The 17,649-nt window shown below is 51.7% G+C and overlaps 2 protein-coding genes across 3 annotated transcripts; one reads left to right on the forward strand and one right to left on the reverse strand.

Moving 5' to 3' along the window:
* The first annotated feature begins 2,041 nt into the window (after positions 1-2,041).
* LOC122377635 (argininosuccinate synthase-like) lies at positions 2,042-8,328 on the forward strand. Its single transcript, XM_043357900.1, has 9 exons — positions 2,042-2,438; positions 3,287-3,413; positions 3,799-3,917; positions 4,655-4,800; positions 5,296-5,417; positions 5,686-5,828; positions 6,473-6,611; positions 7,528-7,629; positions 7,995-8,328. The coding sequence occupies exons 1-9, from the start codon at positions 2,247-2,249 to the stop codon at positions 8,147-8,149; spliced, it is 1,245 nt and encodes a 414-aa protein (XP_043213835.1). The 5' UTR covers positions 2,042-2,246; the 3' UTR covers positions 8,150-8,328.
* A 269-nt stretch (positions 8,329-8,597) lies between these two features.
* On the reverse strand, positions 8,598-17,435 carry LOC122377636 (myosin light chain kinase 2, skeletal/cardiac muscle-like). Of its 2 annotated transcripts, none has more exons than XM_043357901.1 (11): positions 17,381-17,435; positions 16,120-16,224; positions 15,582-15,725; positions 13,894-15,241; positions 13,398-13,543; positions 12,900-13,066; positions 12,210-12,334; positions 11,830-11,913; positions 11,054-11,140; positions 10,649-10,822; positions 8,598-9,182 (listed from the first exon to the last, which is right to left on the reverse strand). In XM_043357901.1, the coding sequence occupies exons 2-11, from the start codon at positions 16,206-16,208 to the stop codon at positions 9,171-9,173; spliced, it is 2,376 nt and encodes a 791-aa protein (XP_043213836.1). In that variant the 5' UTR covers positions 16,209-16,224; positions 17,381-17,435; the 3' UTR covers positions 8,598-9,170. The 2 variants fall into 2 exon arrangements, with proteins under 2 accessions (XP_043213836.1, XP_043213837.1); XM_043357902.1 differs by having other exon boundaries at positions 17,250-17,386.
* Positions 17,436-17,649: the final 214 nt, after the last annotated feature.

The raw sequence follows: 17,649 nt of genomic DNA on the forward strand, positions 1-17,649 counted from the left end.
GTCTCTAGGACACCGAGATACGTATACCATCCTTTGCAAACCCATCGCAATAGGCAATCGCATTTTTCATCTCGAGTGTCAGTGTTGCCACTGCACGATGCTGCTAGTCATTTGGTGAGTAGATAGTTTGTCATGCATATTGAATCACAAAAAAATGCCGTAGGGGGTGCGCCGCTTAAGAATGCTACGAAAAAATCCTGGCTTTTATTACGATAAAGGCATGATAAAGGTTATTCATCGAGTTAAGCGGTTACGCAGCGTAGTCACTTCGATGCAATCATGTAGGACATAAAGTTACATTTAGAATTTTATCACTTGAAATAAGAAAGTGTACGTTTGTCAGTTTTGAATCAAATCGACAGACGCTGGTGGTGGACACCTATATGGCCCCTGCACCCGACAAGTCGGAGAGGATGCGAACAATCCTGTATATACATACGTAGGCATTTGACATGTTCTTGCTTAGACATTCCATTTCCTTCGATAATTGTTATATTGATTTTTATATAGATTCATGGATGGGGCCGTGCAATAGCTCATGCGACATACCATACCTACCTTCCATCTTCAGAGATAAATGTAATTTTCCTTGTGGCATACCTACTTATCGTTCTATCGGAGGTGTGTACCTACTTGCCAATTGCCATGTCTTTTTCTTTGAAGTGAAGTTGTTTTGTTGCAGCAGTATGTAATGGAAAACACATGCGAACCCGCGAGCAGCGATACCTACTGCTGTTTTACGTGCCGCAAACAGTTTCCAATAAATGTATTACCGCTTACACTGTGTTTTGCCCAGAGCTGTCTTCCCTATTACAGCCATTGCGATAAGTCGGATCGCGCAACCATGGGGCTAACGTTACTTCATTTTACAAAAGGTTTCTCATAACGCCGTATTTGTCAAAACCCCACGGCGCCGTTTAAACGCGAAGTTATTTTTATTTAAATGTCATACAAGCTAAAGCCAGGAACGGATCAGTCATTTGATAACGGAAACATAACTCCCAAATAATTCCTCTTGATCACTTAACTGAATTAGGACGCACAAAACTTTGGCCCTGGGGTCAATCAAAACCTAAACGTCACCATGATAAAAAGCTCCGCACTGGCACGCCCCTCTGGCAGAGTGCAGTCTCATCCCGCTCCGACCATATGCAGGCATACACACATACAGACGCCATGTGCTGCACGCATCCGGAGCGTGTTCGTAGCACACGACTCAGCACACGGCGGTCTGCAGGCCCACGCACTTGTGGCGCACGTAACTACATACACACGTGCGGGCTGTGTTCGCCTCAATGCAGTCATTGTGCCATGATCGAGCGCCATTCCCAACTTCCCGAACTAAATTCAGTCGATAAAAATAAATCGATTCGCCAATATTTTTTTTCCTGGAGTACTGTTTCACTCAGTGAAGTATCGAGTTATACCAAAGAAAAAAAAACAATCAAGGCCATCGCACATTGTAAACAGACAAGAGCGTGTTCGATCGAATAGGTTGAATGCATTTTAAAATGAATGGGTTAATAAGATTTGAGATGAAGTCAAAGGTCTTTTTATTCTTTGATTCACCAATACAACTGGAAACAAAACTTTCAAATAGCTAGGGACGGGATAGGCGGAAGGGTTTCATTAAAAAATGTCTCGATAATTTATCAAAAAATAAATAAATAGAAACAAAAGTGCGTGCTTTGACAAACCGCTTCTAGCTAATACAAGAGCGGAGAGCGGGGTTGAAGGGTAAATGGTGACCTTTCCCATCGCAGCTCCCCTCTGCCGACACCTCGGCCCCGCCCATTTCAGCCCCCTTCCCCCGATCGGTCGGGACCGGGAGCACAATGTGCACTGAACGACCAGCTGCCGCCGCCGCCGCGTCTGGCACCGCCGGTCGTTGAGTGCTCAAAACGCCGAGTCACAGCTGCCACCATACAGCCCACCCGACCAGAAACGCCCCTCAGCCTGCGGAGAGGAGTGGTTAGATCACAGAGCCCGCGGGGCCGGGATCACACGGTACGGGGAGGGGTACTATCCGCCGCGGTGGAGCGGGCGGCCCCGACGACCACTCGTCCCTCTGGTGGCGGCCCGCTCGGTTCTGTTCCGTCCGCTCTGGTGTGTCACCGTCGACCGGCGCACAGTATCGGCCGAGCCTCCGCCTCTCTCAGTCGCTGTCGGTTCACTTTCCCAGCCTCACTCAACTCACCGCCTAACCGCACTTTATTCAACCGTACCGATTTCTCTCCGCATTCCAAATGGCCTCCCACGCGGACTCCGGTGCGCAGAAGACGGTGGTGCTCGCCTACTCGGGCGGTCTGGACACGTCGTGTATCCTGGTGTGGCTTCGTGAACAGGGCTACCAGGTGGTGGCCTACCTGGCCAACATAGGACAGGACGAGGACTTCACGGCCGCCAAACAGAAGGCCGAGAAACTCGGAGCTATCAAGGTGGGTGAACTGAAACTGTCGCTTTTTATATTGACATTGGAGCGGGTATGGAAAATAAGAAACATCGACCTTTATTCATCATCCCTGGAAGCCAAATCCCAAAACCATATACATATGTTCGGCCTGCACTTGGCCTTCCGTAACACTCCTGTCCCAGCCTCGGTCACTTGCTACATCAGCTTAATGCTTATTGAATAAAATTACACCTACAGGTCAACCAAATTACAAGTAACGTCAAATATGTTTATCAATTGGTGCTCAAAGGACTCATCCCTCGCTCCCACCCGGTCACCATCTTCATTCTCCGACAGTCCCCTAATCCCGTATCCCAGGACCTCCCTTGGCTCTACCAGCTCCCGTCCCGTCTCGGCCTGGTCACCAGCTCCAATATCCGCCAAAGGTCGAGAAAAGCCAGAATCCCATTATACAATCGGGAATCAGGGAATGCGTTTATCAGTGTAATATGATAACCGCACCGTCTCTTGGCTCCCTCGCCTGTCACCGGCTCCGAAACACGTGTTCTCCCGTCTCTCTCTCTCTCTCTCTCTCTCTCTCTCTCTCTCTCTCTCTCTCTCTCTCTCTCTCTCTCTCTCTCTCTCTCTCTCTCTCTCTCTCTCTCACTCACTCTCTCTCTCTCTTTCCATTCTCTCTCTCTCGCTCTCTCTGTCTCTGTCTCTCTCTCTCCTTGTCTCTGTCTGTCTGTCTGTCTGTCTGTCTGTCTGTCTGTATCTCCCTCTCTCCCTCCCTCTCTCTCTCTCTCTCTCTCTCTCTCTCTCTCTCTCTCTCTCTCTCTCTCTCTCTCTCTCTCTCTCTCTCTCTTTGACCTCCTCTCGCTCTGCGCCCCTCAGGTGATTATCGATGATCGACGCGATGTCTTCGTCACTGACTATATCTGGCCGGCCGTCCAGTGCGGACTCATCTATGAGAAACGCTATCTGCTCGGAACGTCCGTGGCTCGACCCTGCATCGTGCAAGGTGGGACGAGCGCGCCGAGCTAATGGGACTCGTATTTCGATGCCGTCGGAATGAAAGGAAGCGGCATACCGGTCTGGTTACGTGATAAATTGTTTGCAAAATTGCTTCCAAATAATGACTCCAAAAAAACCATTCCATTCTTTCGACATGCATTGCGTTAGCTGAGTTCACGAATAGTCTGCTGCCACTGGTTGAAAATGAGCACTGTATTTCTTACGAGTCGGTAGAACTTATGTGGAGGACACTGTGTAGAGGCGAACAAGAATCGAGAATTCGCTCGTTCAAGATCCTGCATTTAACAAACGAGCGTCACCACAATAGGTAGAGGCATGTCTCTGTCAACTTCCGACATCTCTGCTCATGTATACCGCCCGTCTTTGGACAGGTATTGTGCAGGCAGCGATCGACAACAAGGCCTCATTCATCAGCCACGGGGCCACCGGCAAGGGGAACGACCAGGTGCGCTTCGAGCTCGGCGTGGCCGCCCTGGCGCCCAACATCAAGGTAAACATCGGCCTCTGACCGCCAGTTAGCCTCTCAGGTAAATATAAATAGTATGGATTACGGAAAATCGTAAGGCAGCCGAATTCCACCTACAGACCGCAGTAGGCCTAGGCCCTAAAACCAAGAAAAATCGGGCGAACGCCATGCGACAAAGAAAGACACATATTCAAAAAACAGTCAGAAGTCGGTTTCTTAACAGAACCTGTAAAAGTGCCACCCATGGTTCTCCCCGATATAAAGCTGTTTTACGGTCAACTCATAATTGGTTATAACTGCGAGACGCCAGCATGCAGCTTTGGTGCGTGGTGGAACGAAGGGTATATATCCTGATGTTGACGAGCCTGCGCTGTGGTACGGGATAATAATGGTAAACATAATCATACCGCTCCCTGTGGAATATGCAACGCATCTGTAAAATATGCAATGCATGGCATGGGAATCCCTTGACCGAGCATGACTGTCTAGTGTTTCTGAGAGTTACGACACTGCTCGTGCTTATGATAAACAGTTGCGAAATGAATAGGGGCCCCTGTTTAGCAGAAGGGGCGTTATCAGCATGCCACCATCCCATTGCGGCCACTGAGAGTCTGCGCTTCAATATTCCAGTCCTGGCCAGTCAGGGATGACCTAAGGACACTATGACGCAGATGATGAAGATCATGATGATGCTAAGACGCAGCTAGACTACAGAACCCTGCCCCACAGGCACAGTAAACCACTGCTCTCCCCTCCGGCAGACACTGGCTCCGTGGCGGATGCCCTCGTTCTACAACCGCTTCCAGGGTCGTGCGGACCTGTTCGCCTACGCCCAGCAGAACGGCATACCGCTGCCGGTGACGCCCAAGAAGCCGTGGTCCATGGACGCCAACCTGCTGCACATTAGGTCGGCGCACAGCACACAGCACAGTGCACAGGACAAGGACACAGGTCACCATACACGCTGCACAGCGCACATAACACAGAACCATGACACAGGCCACTGCACATCACACAGTGCATGGCACACACTGCCACATCACACACTAAAGTGTGTGATATGCGTTGTGCTTTCCCCAACTTCAATAGGCACGTTACTTCGATGGCGACTTTCATTGAAGCTAAAATGAGTAAATATGAATAGTGCAGTAGTTATTACACAGTAAGCACAGTGTACACACAAATAAACGGTAGCGTACCTAGTAAAACAACGTAGAAATGAAAAGCTATTGCGAAGAAAAAGTTGAACAATGAATAAATACAAAGTTTACAACACAGGTGTTTCCCCACTGAAACCGGACGCCTCACGCAAACCCAACGCCTTGAAAGGGCAGACAATCGGGAGTCGCTGGGATTTCCGCATCAAGTCGGGACTGATGACCTTTACTTGGCGCGTTTCCAGCTACGAGTCGGGTGTTCTGGAGAAGCCGAGCACGGTGGCCCCGCGCGACCTGTACCAGATGACCTCTGACCCGGAGAGCGCGCCCGACAAGCCGCATCTGCTCACCATCCACTTCAAGGAAGGTGAGAATGCCGTCGTTAGTTGGAGACGGAAAAATGCTTACCGTGTGGGTGGACATCGGCCTGATGAGATGAGACCGATGTAACAAAATGGGGCTATCTAAAAACCAAAGCAGTTATCAATTAAGTCAGCAAAAATGCAAGGCGCTGTGCTCGTCTTTTGCAGGCTACACTTGATTACGCCTGCGCAACCAAGCTCAAGCTGATCGCAGTCCCTTACACCATCATTGCTATAACCGTACGGTTAACTGCCATGTGTTTTCTTGGACAGGAATCCCCGTACGGGTGATGGACCATACCGAAATCAAGGAGATCACCGACCCGTACAAGATGCTGGAGCACCTGAACCTGGTCGGCGGCAGACACGGCGTCGGACGCATCGATATCGTCGAGAACCGCTTCGTCGGACTCAAGGTAGGCGACGGGACGAAGGATAGATGTACGTACGAATATGGATCTGACGTGGGCAGTGCTGATTTGAGAGAAACAATGGAACGAACATGCAGCGTTACATGCTAGAAACGTGACAATGGAACGTTACACGCAGATTTCTCTTTGACGCCAACGTCATAAATGACACAATGTCACAAATCCAGTCACACCCAATGGCGAAACTCGGTGAACAACACACATCACAGATTGTGATGTGTGGCATTGTGTTTCATCAATGACGCAGGAAACCACAGTGCACAATGCTTATTCACCGCAGTTTTGTTCTTTTTGATGATGCTTAGATTTTAAGGGCACTTGGGACACGCCATTCAACGCCCATCCCTGCTCGCCATTGTATGTAGATGATTGTCCGCTTCCAAGCCATTTACCCAGTCAACAGTTGGGCTTTCATTTCGCGGTGTCATTACCGACCGAAGCTCAGCACCGCAACAACTTGCGGAATACACCGCAAGTTGTTCGACGTTATCACTCAGACGTTGGGCATGGCACTTTAAAGTCCAAACGTCGGAACGACATCATCCCCCAAATATCTGACACGGCGCCTTACCTATCGTCCAACACGACCACCCACTAGATGTCTAACACGACCATCCCCCCGCCGACAGAGCCGCGGCGTGTACGAGTGTCCGGGGGGTGAGATTCTCTATCAGACTCACCTGGACCTGGAGACCTACACGCTGGACAGAGAGGTGTTCCACATCAAGGAGGAGCTCGCCGTCAAACTGGCCAAACTCGCCTACAATGGTATGTGAGAACCAACGGTGAGTAACGGTGAGAACCTTGCCTACAGCGGTGAGTGAACTGTAGCGGTGAGAACCTTGCCTACAATGGTGAGGGGCTGGGCTTTAACGGTAAGAAAAAACACTGAACTGGCTCTGCGGTCAACGATGGGTGTCCGCATCAACTATCATCGCTTCGGCAGTGGGCTATCAAGTTTTTATGTAACGTACTTCAGTTGACAAATTATGGCATTTGAGCGGATTTGCGCGAGACAGATACGCAGCGTGAATGCTACACCATTCTTTACTTCTGTATGCCCAAAAAGCCAAAACAGAGGACTGACAAACATTACCGAGAAGCCACGGGGCCAAATAATCGGCAGTCAACTGAGCGCACATTCCACAGCACCATTCCAGGTTTGCTCACTGTCCTGGTCATGACTTGCCTTACTGGTGCCCATGTCCGACACCAGATCCCTATGACGTAACGTATAAACACTGGTCGGAGTGTCAATGGCGCCACGCGCAGTGTCATCGCTCACGGCACAGCTGGGGCCGCTCAGACGGGACTGACAGAGACAGACAGCCGCGTCTGGCACACTCTAGAAGACACTGTGGTGGTGCCTGCGACATGACCTTGGAAGCAGCGACCCAGAGACATGAGTGTCGCTGTACAGACTCATGTGATGACCGACATACACGTATGTCGTATACCCTCCGTGAAATTCACGGACACAGCACGTGAAGTTGGCTTGGAGCAAGAAATCGACGCGCCTGCAAATGCCTGCCTCATAGTTAGTTTATCGTCTCAGATGACTCCTCAAGATGACCCCTCACAAAACCGCACCGTTGTAAATGATCACCATCGACCCCTGCTGGAATGACAAACAACTATGCCTCCCCGCCTGAACACCCATGACTTTTGCCCCTGATGCCACCAGGTTTCTGGTTCAGCCCGGAGGGCCAGTACGTCTTCGGCTGCGTGAAGGCATCGCAGAAAGACGTGACCGGCACTGTGCACTGCAAGCTCTACAAGGGCTCAGGTCAGTCGGGAAACTGGGTACTCCCCGGCAGTGTGAGTGCCAATGACTCTCTAAGTGGTCATATAGAAGGAAAGAAGGGTATTTAGGTCACAATATCAGAGCGTGACCGATAAAAACTTCACCCCATTTCAGGCATGAAGAACCGGGGTATCAGTTACCGATTCCACCCCTCGTTACCCTAACGCAACCCGGTGCAATGGAGCGACGGATCCCTCTCCGATATTCATTTACTGGCGTGACCGATTACAAACCGATTTTCATGTGCTGGTGCCCGTTCTTATTCTTTCCCATCCCTCTGGTTCAGTGGTATACCTGATTCTTCCTCTCTGAGCCGGTGTGACCGATATCACCCCTCCCTCCGGCAGTACACATTCTGAGCCGGGACGCCCCAGTCGGCCTATACAACGAGCAGCTCGTCTCCATGGACGTTCAGGGCGACTACGAGCCCATGGACGCCGAGGGCTTCATCAAAATCAACGGCATCCGACTGCGGGAGAGCCACCGCACAGCGCACAGCTGAGCGCCCGGCCGTGGGTCCGGCCCGGCGCGAGGGGCGGCCGCGCGGGGCGGCCGAGGTAGACGGAGGAAGGGGGAGCGCGCCGGCTCCGAACGACCGTGTGACAGTGGGAGTGTATGTCTGAGGGAGCGCAGCTCCGCAACAGTGCCAGCCGATATACCAAATACATCATCCATCTGGTAGTTTTGTTTTTAGGGAAAAGTTTCCACGAATATGTCATTGCTACATTCTCTGCAATGCCACAATAATTCAATCTCTACTACTGGAATCCTGGCTTTACAAAATCACCCATGACTTTTGCGGGCCTCCCACATTGCTAATGTTTCTAAAACTCAGAGTTTTATTTGTAAAAAAAAAAAACATTAATCTGCAAGCGGCAACAGAAGAGTTGTTTAGGACAGTAATGTTTCCTCAGTAGTGGCAAAATCTCCACACAACACCAAACTAATAATTGCGACTCCTGCGTATATTTATAAAGGCGATTTGCGCAAGCCTAGATTGGCACGGCCCCAAAGCACTAGTTTTCTGGACACATATCTCAGCATGCTATGATTCACAACATACAACACTCACACAGTCAGGACAGCCAGGGAAGACGACCGCAGCAAGGCACGTCTGCGCCGTACCCTCTAGGATAGGCAGCGCTCGCTGGCAGCAGACATATGTCCGCTCCGGTGCTCGCCCCTGCCCACAGCGCGGGGCGTGGTAGTAAAGTCTCGTTCGCTCTAGGCAGCCCTGGTGGCATAACCCAGGGCCGCCGCACGTCGCCGAGTCTGGCCCCATCAGCAAGTAGTTCATGTTACAAACCGCCGCGATTCAGAGGCGGTTTCTGCACTAACCGATCAGCAACACTCGGGTCCCGGGGGTGGGGACGATCGAGCGGCTCGACACTCACCCCTCGGGCCGGTCAGAGTGGATCCACGGACACGGTCGGACGGCCGACCGGATCCCTAGACACGGACCCGGTTCAACGGTGGCTTGTACAGAGCTCCGGCGGAGTAGACGCACACTGCGCGGCGACGGCTCACTTCTGACACTGCGGGTACAGACAGGGTCGGTCAGTGATGAACGACACAGACGGGCGGGACTGGTCAGCGGGCGAACGGGAGAGATACGGAGACGGCACAGACAGAAGGGACCGGTCAGTGGGAGCGGAAGGTAGGTACGGAGAACGGCCAGATAGACGGAGACTAGGGACACGGGATTGACGAGAGGACGGGAGAGATGAGTGAACGGGAGAGACAGGCTGAAGATGCAGACGAGAGAGACAAGCAGACGGGAGAGACGAGCAGACGGGAAGACGAGCGGCACCGATTATTCAGTGAACACACAAACGGGTGCTGGGGTGGGGCATACACGTAGTACGACATGCTGGGACGCCGACCAGCGACAGTGCAATAGTCAACTGATATTGGAAGAATCTACACACAGCTGTCTAATGAAACCATTGTAATCAGAGGTTAAACCAAAACAGACAGTAGCGATTCGAGGACGAGTTAGTACTTGGTAGGCAGTCGTCTGATTACAAACGCCAGCTAAATGAAGCAGACGTGCAGCAGCTTGTGTGTGACTTGACATTCATACCTAACACGCCCATTAAACGATTAGAGGAAGAAAAAATAATGCCGTGTTCATTGATGTTTCACGTCGCTCGTCTAAACCCCACAACAGCGTCTGCTCAACTAACATGCAAGTGCCAACGCATCGAGTACATAAGCATTCAGCACAGACTCCGGACAGCACACATAGGACCACATAGAGCGCTGGGAGCACACAGTCTATACGAACAGCCAGCGTACACCCGCATACAGGACGTTGTGTTGTGAGAGCACTGACAGCTCTAGGTTATCTATACAGACGTAACTAGACATGGACGACACAGCATACAACTCTACCAAGTACCAATAGACACATATTACACAGAAACGATGGGTCCAAGCACACACCACACATGATGACGAGGCTGATTTGGGTTTGAGGGAGCACAAACTGTAGTAGTCATCGGCGCCCAGCCCACAAACCACACATACCAAACGTTATTCGAGCAGTAATCGGCCGAAGGAAAGACAGACTAACAATATCTGTACTGACTGCGTTCAGGCTAGCTCACGACACATGGCTGTTGCAACTTAATACGCAATCTATGACGATCCTAGTTCATACCAATGTCATATCTTCACAGCCTAAGAGGCAAGAGCACACAAAACAGCACCCCGTGTGCGGGTGTGCACTGGCTATTCCGGCAGGCTCAGTGAGCTATCAGCGCTCCATGTGGTTCTATGTAAACTGCTGGCTCGAAGTCTAATTCGAGTCCGTGCATATGTACTTGTCTTCATTCCACAGCCCTGACATATGCTCCAATTCTTACCACTCACTGCCCAACACACAGTACATACAGTTGCACACACACCACGCACAAACACTAAGCTCAGGCCGTAGCACACAGACCTCCCCACACGCACCAACCCTCCCCACCGTTGAGGACCCGGCCGACTATCTCACCTGACACCGGCAGCCGGTCAGGTAGGGGTCCGAGAGCAGCTGCTCGATGCTCGGCCGCTGGTACGGGTCGCGGCGCAGACACCCCCGCAGCACAGCGAGTAGGTGACAGTCGGCCACCGGGGGGAACTCGATCGGGTGCTCCCGGTTCACGATGGCCACCAGCTTTCCCATCGGCTGCAGCGGAGGGATGCAGGTCAGGTCAGTGGGGTATGCAGGATGACAGAGGGATGTCAGTGGGGTAGGTTGGTCCAGTTCGGCGACATGGTTAGGCGATACAGACAATGACTCCAAGCCCTGCATCAGGCGGTCTCGCACTATGGCGAGTCCGACCAGAAGTATACAGTACATACATACGCTTCCGCAATGTCAGTCAGCCCAGTCAGAGGGTTTGGCGTCGGTCCTCACCTGCTTGATATGTCCGAACGGCGTTATGCCGTAGACAAAGTTGTACAGGATGCAGCCCAGGCTCCACACGTCTGACCTCCGGCTTATCTGAAAGGGCACACATTTATCGAACTGTAAAAACGTTTCAGCTAACATCGCAAAAGAAAGTTAAATGTTTTCGGCCGTCGAACGTTGTTGTGATGAGGTAACACATGCTTCTAGGACAGCCTGGCCAAGACGAAACCACGAACCATTAAACGAACGTAATAAATACACCAGTATGGAAATTTCCCAGAAGGCTGACAAACACAAATGACATTAATCAGACACCAAAATAAACAGAGTGCGGCCGAGCGATGACTGGTGGCCGCGATCGCGCGGCGTGAGAGCGCAGTTCAAAGCGAGCGGCGTTTACACAGGGCGGGGCAGTCGCTGGACCAGCGTCTGCTCATGACCAGACGCCGCGCTGGGTCCGCTGAAAGCAGAGACGCCGTCCGACGGGGGCCGTCATTGGGAGAGACGCGATATCACCGAACCTCAACGCATCACTTCCGAGCCAGGAGGGATGTTTTGACGCCCTGCTAAACCCCCGACCGCTCAGGCACTGCCCCCCCCCCCCCCCCCTGGCGGCTCCCCGCTCTCACCCAACCTCCCCCCACCTATCGCCAGACCGTTCCGGCTCCTCTCTAACTCCATCTTTCGCAAGAGGTATTCCTGCCCAGTCTCAGCTCTACCCCAGTCATCCCGGCTATCACTATGTCGCCTCCCACACTCCTCGCTTCACCAAGGCCTCTCACCTTGATCGCCGTCTGGGACGAGCCGTTCCTCGTCACCTGCTGCGCCTCGATCGCCTCCGGACTCATGTAGTTGAAGGTGCCCACCTGCAGCAAACAACAGCGTGTGGTGAGCACAAATTGAGTGTTTTGTAGTACGAACAGAACGATACTTAACAAAACTGATTTTTGCCTGTCAGGCTACAGACACCGTCAGTAGGGACGGGCGGATACATTCCATCCAGCCAGTCAGCTTTGATTTTAAGCATACAACGCGGCTCTCAGTTCACGATTTCATATGTTGCCAGTTGCCACACAAGCTGTTGTGGTGTATAATACAAGTACACCGTAAAATGGTGGATCCGAAATAACAGCCGAACCCAGCGACCGTCCTGTCACTATACCTGCGAGTCCTTTATGATGCTGGTGCAGTCGGACTGTATCTGGGAGGCGATGCCGAAATCAATCAGCTTCAGTCGGCCGGCCACCATCAGGAAGTTGGACGGCTTCAGGTCCGAGTGGATTATGTCTGACGGAGGAGGGCAGTCACACGGTCAGGCTCGGACTGAGGCATAAACCCAAGACGGAAACACACGACAAAATCACATAAGCTGCAGGCCTTCAGCAAATTATGTATTTTCGACGAACGTGATCTAACCATTTTAATGGTTTTAAAAGCTCATAACAGGGAACAATGACGTAAATTAATGACATTACTTTTTCAAACGTCAAAGCGCCTATACATGCATTATAGCATAGGTAGTTAAATCACTTCAATGATCCTCAAGGTACACACAACTCTCACCCCTCTCGACTCTCGTCTACCTTCTTAGTCAGCTACCCCAATCTCCTTCATCCCATCTCCACTTACCCGGCATCACCTACACTCCCACTCTCTTCCCTTCCCTAACGCCCTCTACAGTACTTTGCCAGACCACTGATGTAGCTGCTTTCATCCAAATCTTCTCACAACTGAATCTCATCTCCGCCCTCTAATATATTCCTTATACTCAACATTCTACGGTTCATCCTCCCATGATATAGCAATCTGTTCTTCCCCCATGTGCCCTCACTATCACCCTCCCGATACTCACTCTCCTTGTGGATGACGTCCACACAGCGGAGCATCTCTCCCCAGAAGAACTTGCACATGTTGGCATCCACCTCGTTGAGACGAGTGTACGACTGCAGCAGCTTGGTGAGGTCCGTGTCACCCTTCTCCATCACAATGTATAACATCTGGTCCGTGACGCGGTGCTCACTGAGGGAGACAAGCAAAACGTCAGGTGTCAGGCGTCGGTCAGCGTCTCCATAAGATGACTACACTTGTTCAGCAAATGTGATGAGATCAACAGCCTGGTACTGAATTAGGCAGATGACAACGTTGCATGCTCCTATCAATGGTAGTGCTGTTTATGGTACCTAGTGTTGTCGATGGCAGAGTTGTACGCTTTTACTTGTCAATCGGGAACATCTGATGATTCACAGTTCTCATAGTCAAACCCACCCAGACGCAATTTCAGATCACCAAACACCACGCCCCCTGTAGCACAGTTCTCTGCGCTCCCCACGTCGCCGCCGGCACCACTCACAAGTCCATCAGCTGCACCACGCGGTCCGAGTGTCGGAGCGAGCGCAGCAGCTCGATCTCGTTCTTGTAGCCGTTGGCCGTGGCGTCGTCCGTGTTCTCCAGATACACCTGCTTGATGGCCAGCGAGCGCATGTCCGAGTCGAACACCTAGCGGAGAGGGGTGGTGATGCTAGTTATGGCAAATACGACAGGTGATTCGTGAGAAATATCCCGACCGTGAACAAACAACGCACAAAGAACGATAAACAAAGAACGATGAACGAGGAAAACAGTGATAAGACACACGAATGAAGAAATTTACCGAAATTCAGCTAAAAAGACCATCCTCCCGCCGCAAATCTAGATCAAGGCACCATGTGAAACACTTCCAGAAGTCAGAACGGACAAGTTCTGGTAGCCTAGGCCCTAGAGAGCTCGGAGTGCCTGGCTAATACCCAGCTGCCTGACTACCGGACACCAGCCTCTCCCACGTCTGAATCTGCGTCGATTTGACTCACCTGAAGCACCTTGCTGGAGCCACCACGTCCGATCTGCTTCATGACAATGTAGTCCCGATGGTTGACCGTCAGCGTGCGCAGCTGCCGCTTCCCAAAGAACAGCTCGGTGGGTGGCGGCGGCATGGACGTGCTGCCCGACTCCTCGGTCTGCGTGCCGTGCTCGACCAGTGACGGCGGCGGCGGAGCGGTCCTGGGCCGACCCGGGCCGTCCGCCACTGGCCCGGACGGTAACCGAGGAGCCGCGCTCAGCACAGACACAGAGGACCCAGATACAGAGCTGGATACGTGGACGCTGGAGGCTGAGACGACCGTGGTGGCCGCGGAGACGGCCGAGCCAGACGCCGACTGACCCAGTCTCGACTGAACGGCACTAGATACTGACGCGTGATAGGCGGCCTGCCGGGACTCGGAGACACGGTTGAAGGTTGAGGATGCCGACAGGTGGCTGGAGATGGGCACACGCTGAGCAGACGCCGTCGTCAGCTGGCCGACCACTCGTGGCCGGGGCGTGTGCTGCTGGCCTAGCCCGGCGGTCGGGTCCTGACGGTAGCCCAGACGGGCGTGTGATCGAGCGCCCGGCCCGTCGGCTGTGTCCCAATGTGAGACGGACGGCGCGGGAGCGGCTCCGGCGCCGGTCTGACCTGCCCGGTACGCCGTGGACTGGTACTCGCGCGCGGAGCCTGCCCCAGTCTGAGGCACACCGCCGAGCGTGTCCGCCGGCGCCGTCAGTCTGTCCGTGCCGAGCTCAGCCCGCCGGTAGGGCGTCGCCGAGCCACGGCGCGGTTCCATCGGCCCCGTCGGCTCGGCGGACGGTGCCGGCGACACGCGCGCTGTCGGTCCGCTCGCCGGCGCCGAGCCCGACTGGTTCAGAGGCGCCACGCGTTGCTCAGGCGGCGTGCTATCCGCCGACCGCTCCGAGATCACGGGCATGGAGCGCCGCACCGCGCTCACGTCCGTCAGCCGTCCCTCGGAGAGGCCGCGGCTGAGCCCGGGCGTCAGGCGCGTCGCCGACGCCGCAGACTGCAGCGACGAATGCGAGCGAGAGGCGTGCTGCAGCGGCGGTCGCTTCTCCGCAGACGGCTCACCGAACACAAACGGCCGCTTGACGGCGCCGGCGGCCGGGGGCGGCGGCGCCGAGTCCGGCTCGGCCACCTTGTACGGCGTGTCGATGCGGCTGAGCGGCTGGCGCGGCGTGCGTCCGCTGCCGGTCGCCGGCGTCGGCCCGGTGCGGCGCGGCAGTGGCGTCAGCAGGTCGTACGGGTGCACCAGGCCGCGACCGGACATGTTCTCCTTGTCCGGACAGGAGTCGGACGGCGGCGGCTCGCCGCTCGGGTTCCGCTCCAGGCGCCTGTTGGGAGAACGAAAGGCATGTGACGCACATAGACAGCAGACACGGGACACTCGATCTAATATCGTAATTATTGTACTTATCATCATAATTATCATAATATCATGATGTCTAAATATGGTAATTATTGATAAGGACAATATCAGATATTAATTAACAGCGTCATCCAGGCCCTTCCTTAGAACTGAAACGCAGGTCAATGGCAACAAGCAAGGTAAAGCTCGACACAAAATGCCTTATAAAACCTTTAACTCCAATGCACAAACTAAAATGTAAATGACATTCAACTGGGCGCTCTCCAGCTACTAAGAAGGACCGACCGCGCGCGCCGGGCGCCCACCTGCCGGCGGCCAGGATGGCCGAGACCGTGCCGATGGTGGCGGAGTTGGACGGCGTGGCCGTGTCCGCCTGGCCATCCTCGTCGCCGCTGTTGTTTTCATCGCGGATCGAGCTCGCCGGCACGCGCTGGGGCCGCAGCGTCAGACTGCCGTAACACGGCGACGGTCAACAGTCAAACAGGGAACAGATGTGAGGCGCCACTTACACTGTACATACACTTTTCTGCTACATTTAAACACACCCTGATCCTATGTAGCTCGCATAACATGTGAACATTTACTAAAAGCCAGGGAGTCACAAATCAGGGAAAAGACTGGTGTACAGCTTGAAAACAACCTTGAAGAAAGGTATGCTGAATGTTCCATTTAATATGCAGTTAGCAAACCAATCACACATCACACAAATAAACAGTCCTGGTTGCAGCTGGTTGCAGCTTATCACCAGGATAACAAGGGTACTGATCCAGAGTAAAATATAGCCACAAAGGTGAACAGCACTGGTCATGTAGCAAGTAGGCACTGTACAGAACAGGAACATACCATCTCCCGATGCTCTTGCGATATGTGAATGCTCCTTGTGACAATGGTCCAGTGTGAGAGAGGCCGGTATCTTCTGATTCAGACTCCATTAGTTGGCACTGGACACTGAAAATACAGCTGATCAATTTTAATTTTGCTACAAGTGCACAGCAATCTTTCACCTTCAAAATCAGCACTTTCTTGTAGGAAGATGGAACTTGTTGGAGCTACAAACATATTTCTGCATACATTTCCAACAGCCTTACAAAATTTGATTCTCAGCCAGTGCAGCTCTACAACAGTACACTGTGCTACAAATTGCTCTGGCAACAGTACTTGTAGCAAATTTGCTAGAAACAGGTTCCTGGTTTTGTCTTAGCAGTGCAGACCCTAAAGTGGTACAGACTACAGAGTCAGATTGCATTTGACACTGCACATCAATATAATGAGTAATAATACCGTCATCCTTTATCATCGTCATGTAACGTCATCCTTCTATTAGACTCTCCAACACATTAATATATAATATGGTGATACTTAAGTCATCAAAAAGCTTTTCACAATTCCCAATTGGTATGTATTCTAAGTGTGGCCATAAGTGCTACCATATATTATAATGGTAGCAAGCCAGTCATCAGTCAGTGGTGAGTCAGAGGGGCTGTATTATTTTCTGGGCGATTTGCCAGCTGGCGCCATATGGTGGCGCAAGCAGAGCTTGTTGCATATCAATGCCAGATACAAGTAACTAAAAATCTATCTTTTAACTTTTCTATGAGTACCATTTTACGCGTTCATGTTCATCTCCTACCGTGTTTATATCAATAAATACCTAACATAGCTATCTTACGTCGCCAGCTGGCCAGTCAGCTTAGCTTATTTTATCCAGTTGTTAGTAAGGCCCAGTCAGAGTGGTGTCATGTATAGCTCAGCGGCAGATCCTCTGTATCAAACCCACACTGAATATGTTATCAATATCTGCACACTGCATACCATGGTAAAATGATTATGCAAGCATGTGCAATGTAAGATGCAAAGCAATAAAAATATCATGATCGCATAAAACTTTTCCAAACAATTAGAGTCAGAACCATAAGAGCCAAGACTGGAGAAATTCATCACAAAAGCAAGCATTTTCAGAACAAATCACCAACAGAAATTGATATCCACAGTAGCCAAAATGTTTCCAAAGTTGGTAGCTAAATAAAGCAACCCCTGTCTAATTTTTCTTCAAAACTTTCGAACAAAGAAATGTCGAAATGAAAAATATAAAAATATAAACAACCTCCAAATCGTTCACAGCCAACAGTCGCGTGTCCGTGTTTTCATTTATGACGCCTGAAAATTCAAAATAGCCGCGTTTGTCTCAGTAAATAAATTGACAGGCTTTGTTTACGCTTATATCATTTTTATTATTATTTTAATAATTCAAAAAAATTCATTTAACATGTTTTGATACTCAAAAAAGCAAAAAAAGAAAAAAAATATTGAAAAAAATTTATAAACGATATTTTTCAAAAGTCTAGGAAGTGTTGTGAGGAGAAATGACGCAGC

The sequence above is a fragment of the Amphibalanus amphitrite genome, unplaced genomic scaffold (genome assembly GCF_019059575.1).
Source record: "Amphibalanus amphitrite isolate SeventyFive unplaced genomic scaffold, NRLGWU_Aamphi_draft 000048F_arrow, whole genome shotgun sequence".
In the NCBI taxonomy this organism is placed as follows: domain Eukaryota; kingdom Metazoa; phylum Arthropoda; class Thecostraca; order Balanomorpha; family Balanidae; genus Amphibalanus; species Amphibalanus amphitrite.

Excerpts from the sequence above, each read along its gene's own strand:
- LOC122377635 (XM_043357900.1), top strand. The coding sequence starts at position 2,247 with ATGGCCTCCCACGCGGACTCCGGTGCGCAGAAGACGGTGGTGCTCGCC. Across the intron at positions 5,418-5,685 it reads CACCATCCACTTCAAGGAAG|GAATCCCCGTACGGGTGATG; the intron begins GTGAGAATGCCG and ends TTTCTTGGACAG. Across the intron at positions 6,612-7,527 it reads GGCCAAACTCGCCTACAATG|GTTTCTGGTTCAGCCCGGAG; the intron begins GTATGTGAGAAC and ends TGATGCCACCAG.
- LOC122377636 (XM_043357901.1), bottom strand. The coding sequence starts at position 16,208 with ATGGAGTCTGAATCAGAAGATACCGGCCTCTCTCACACTGGACCATTG. Across the intron at positions 12,335-12,899 it reads GGACGTCATCCACAAGGAGA|ACATAATCCACTCGGACCTG; the intron begins GTGAGTATCGGG and ends CTCCTCCGTCAG. Across the intron at positions 11,914-12,209 it reads GCATCATAAAGGACTCGCAG|GTGGGCACCTTCAACTACAT; the intron begins GTATAGTGACAG and ends TGTTTGCTGCAG.